The 1,743-nt window shown below is 58.1% G+C and overlaps 1 protein-coding gene across 1 annotated transcript in view; it reads right to left on the reverse strand.

Annotated features, from left to right (window-relative positions):
• The window catches only part of RPL28 (ribosomal protein L28), a 2,154-nt gene extending 951 nt beyond the window's left edge, over window positions 1-1,203 (reverse strand). The window contains exons 1-2 of the mRNA XM_041465805.1: window positions 1,073-1,203; window positions 809-894 (exon numbers count right to left, since the gene is read on the reverse strand). Coding sequence (XP_041321739.1) covers window positions 809-889 — 81 coding nt within the window. The 5' untranslated portion in view covers window positions 890-894; window positions 1,073-1,203. The remainder of the gene's footprint in view (window positions 1-808; window positions 895-1,072) is intronic.
• Window positions 1,204-1,743: the final 540 nt, after the last annotated feature.

The raw sequence follows: 1,743 nt of genomic DNA on the forward strand, positions 1-1,743 counted from the left end.
TGGGGGGATTCAAAGGGGATTTGGGGGGTTCTAAGGGGGTTTGAATGAGATTTGAGGGGGCTCAGACGGGATTTGGGGGGGCGTCAAAGGAAATTGAGGAGTTTCAAATAAGATTTAGGGGGGTTCAAAGGAGATTTGAGGGGTTCAGAGGGGATTTGGGGGGGTTCAAAGGAGACTGGGGAGGTTCAAAGGAGATTTGGGGAGGTTCAAAAGGGATTTGAGGGGTTCAAAGAGGATTTGGGGAGGTTCGGAGGGGATTTGGGGAGGGTTTGAAGGAGATTTGGGGGGGGTTCAAAGGAGACGGGATGTTCAAAGGAGATTTGAGGGGTTCAAGTAGGATTTGGGGAGGTTCAGAGGGGATTTGGGGGGCTTCAAAGGAGATTGGGGAGGGTTTGAAGGAGATTTGGGTGGGTTTCAAAGGAGATTTGGGAGGATTTGAAGGAGATTTGGGGGTTTCAGAGGGGATTTGCGGGGGTTCAGAGGGGATTTGAGGGGTTCAAAGGAGATTTGGGGGGATTTGGGGGTGTCCCCGACAATTTGAAGGGCACCCCAAAAATCTGTGAGGTGCTCAGGGGGCTGGGGAGAGAGGCAGGGGTGGAAGCCCAGGGGTTTGGGGTGGGCTCTGAGAATTTGAGGGGCTCCCATGAGGATCTGGGGGGGTCCCTAGGTGTTTGGGGGAACCCCAAGTATTTGAAGGACCCCCTTTGGATGTTAAAGGGGCTTTTTTGGGTTTTGGGGGTCACCGAGGATCCCCAACCCCGTTCCCCGCTCCCCTCCCGGTTTCGGGGTGACCCCTCCCCGCACTGACGGTGCTGTAGGTCTGGTTGTTCCTCTTCAGCAGGAAACTGGAGCAGTTCCGCACCACCATCCACTGCAAATGGGCCGACATGGCGCCTGCGGGCACCGGGGAGAGGCCTCAGCGCCCGCCGCCACACCGGCGCCGCGGCTTACAGCCCGCTCCCCGCTCCATCCCGTTCCCCCCGCCCTTAGGGACCCTCCCCGGGGATGGGGACCCCTCCTCCGGCACCAGGAACCCCCACGGGCCGCCCCAAACCGGAGCCCCACGCCGCACCTCCGCTCCCTGCGGCCGCCGGAAACGGAAAGACCGAGGGGAGCTCCGGCGGCTCGCTAAGCTCCGCCCCCCTTCGGCAATCTCCGTCCGGTTTCGGCAATCTCCGCCCAGCACTCGGATTTCTCCGCCGACACTCGGAAATCTCCGGCAGTGTTCGACAATCGCAGCATTCCTTCGGAAATTTCCGGTTTATTTCGGGATTTTCCGGCTCTCTTCGGCAGTCTCCGCCGTCTCCTCGGAGCGGCGTTCGGGTCCTTTCGGCTCCGTGAGGGAGTTTACGGAAAAGGGCGGGAAACATGAGGGGGGAAAAAGGGCGGGAACTGTGAGGGGAAAATTAAGGGAAACGTGAGGGAAAAAAAGCAGGAAAAATGAGGGAAAAGGGTGGGAAACGTGAGGTAAAAAGGGCGGGAAACAAGGGAAAATGGGTGGGAAACGTGAGGGGAAAAAAGAATGGGAAACATGAGGGGAGAAAAGAGCAGGAGCCGTGAGGAATCCCACCTGGAGCAGCCCTGGCAGGTGAGGCCTTACCTGAGGGGGGTTTGGGGGAATTTGGGCACTTCCCAGGGGGTTTTTGGGGTGGGTCTGTGAGCTTTTCCCACAACAATCAGGTGGTACCGGGAGCTGTACTGGGTTGTACTGGTTTGTAATGGTTTCCACTGGGTTATTCTGGG

This window comes from Pyrgilauda ruficollis, unplaced genomic scaffold, assembly GCF_017590135.1.
Source record: "Pyrgilauda ruficollis isolate IOZ18807 unplaced genomic scaffold, ASM1759013v1 scaffold1919, whole genome shotgun sequence".
Lineage (NCBI taxonomy): Eukaryota > Metazoa > Chordata > Aves > Passeriformes > Passeridae > Pyrgilauda > Pyrgilauda ruficollis.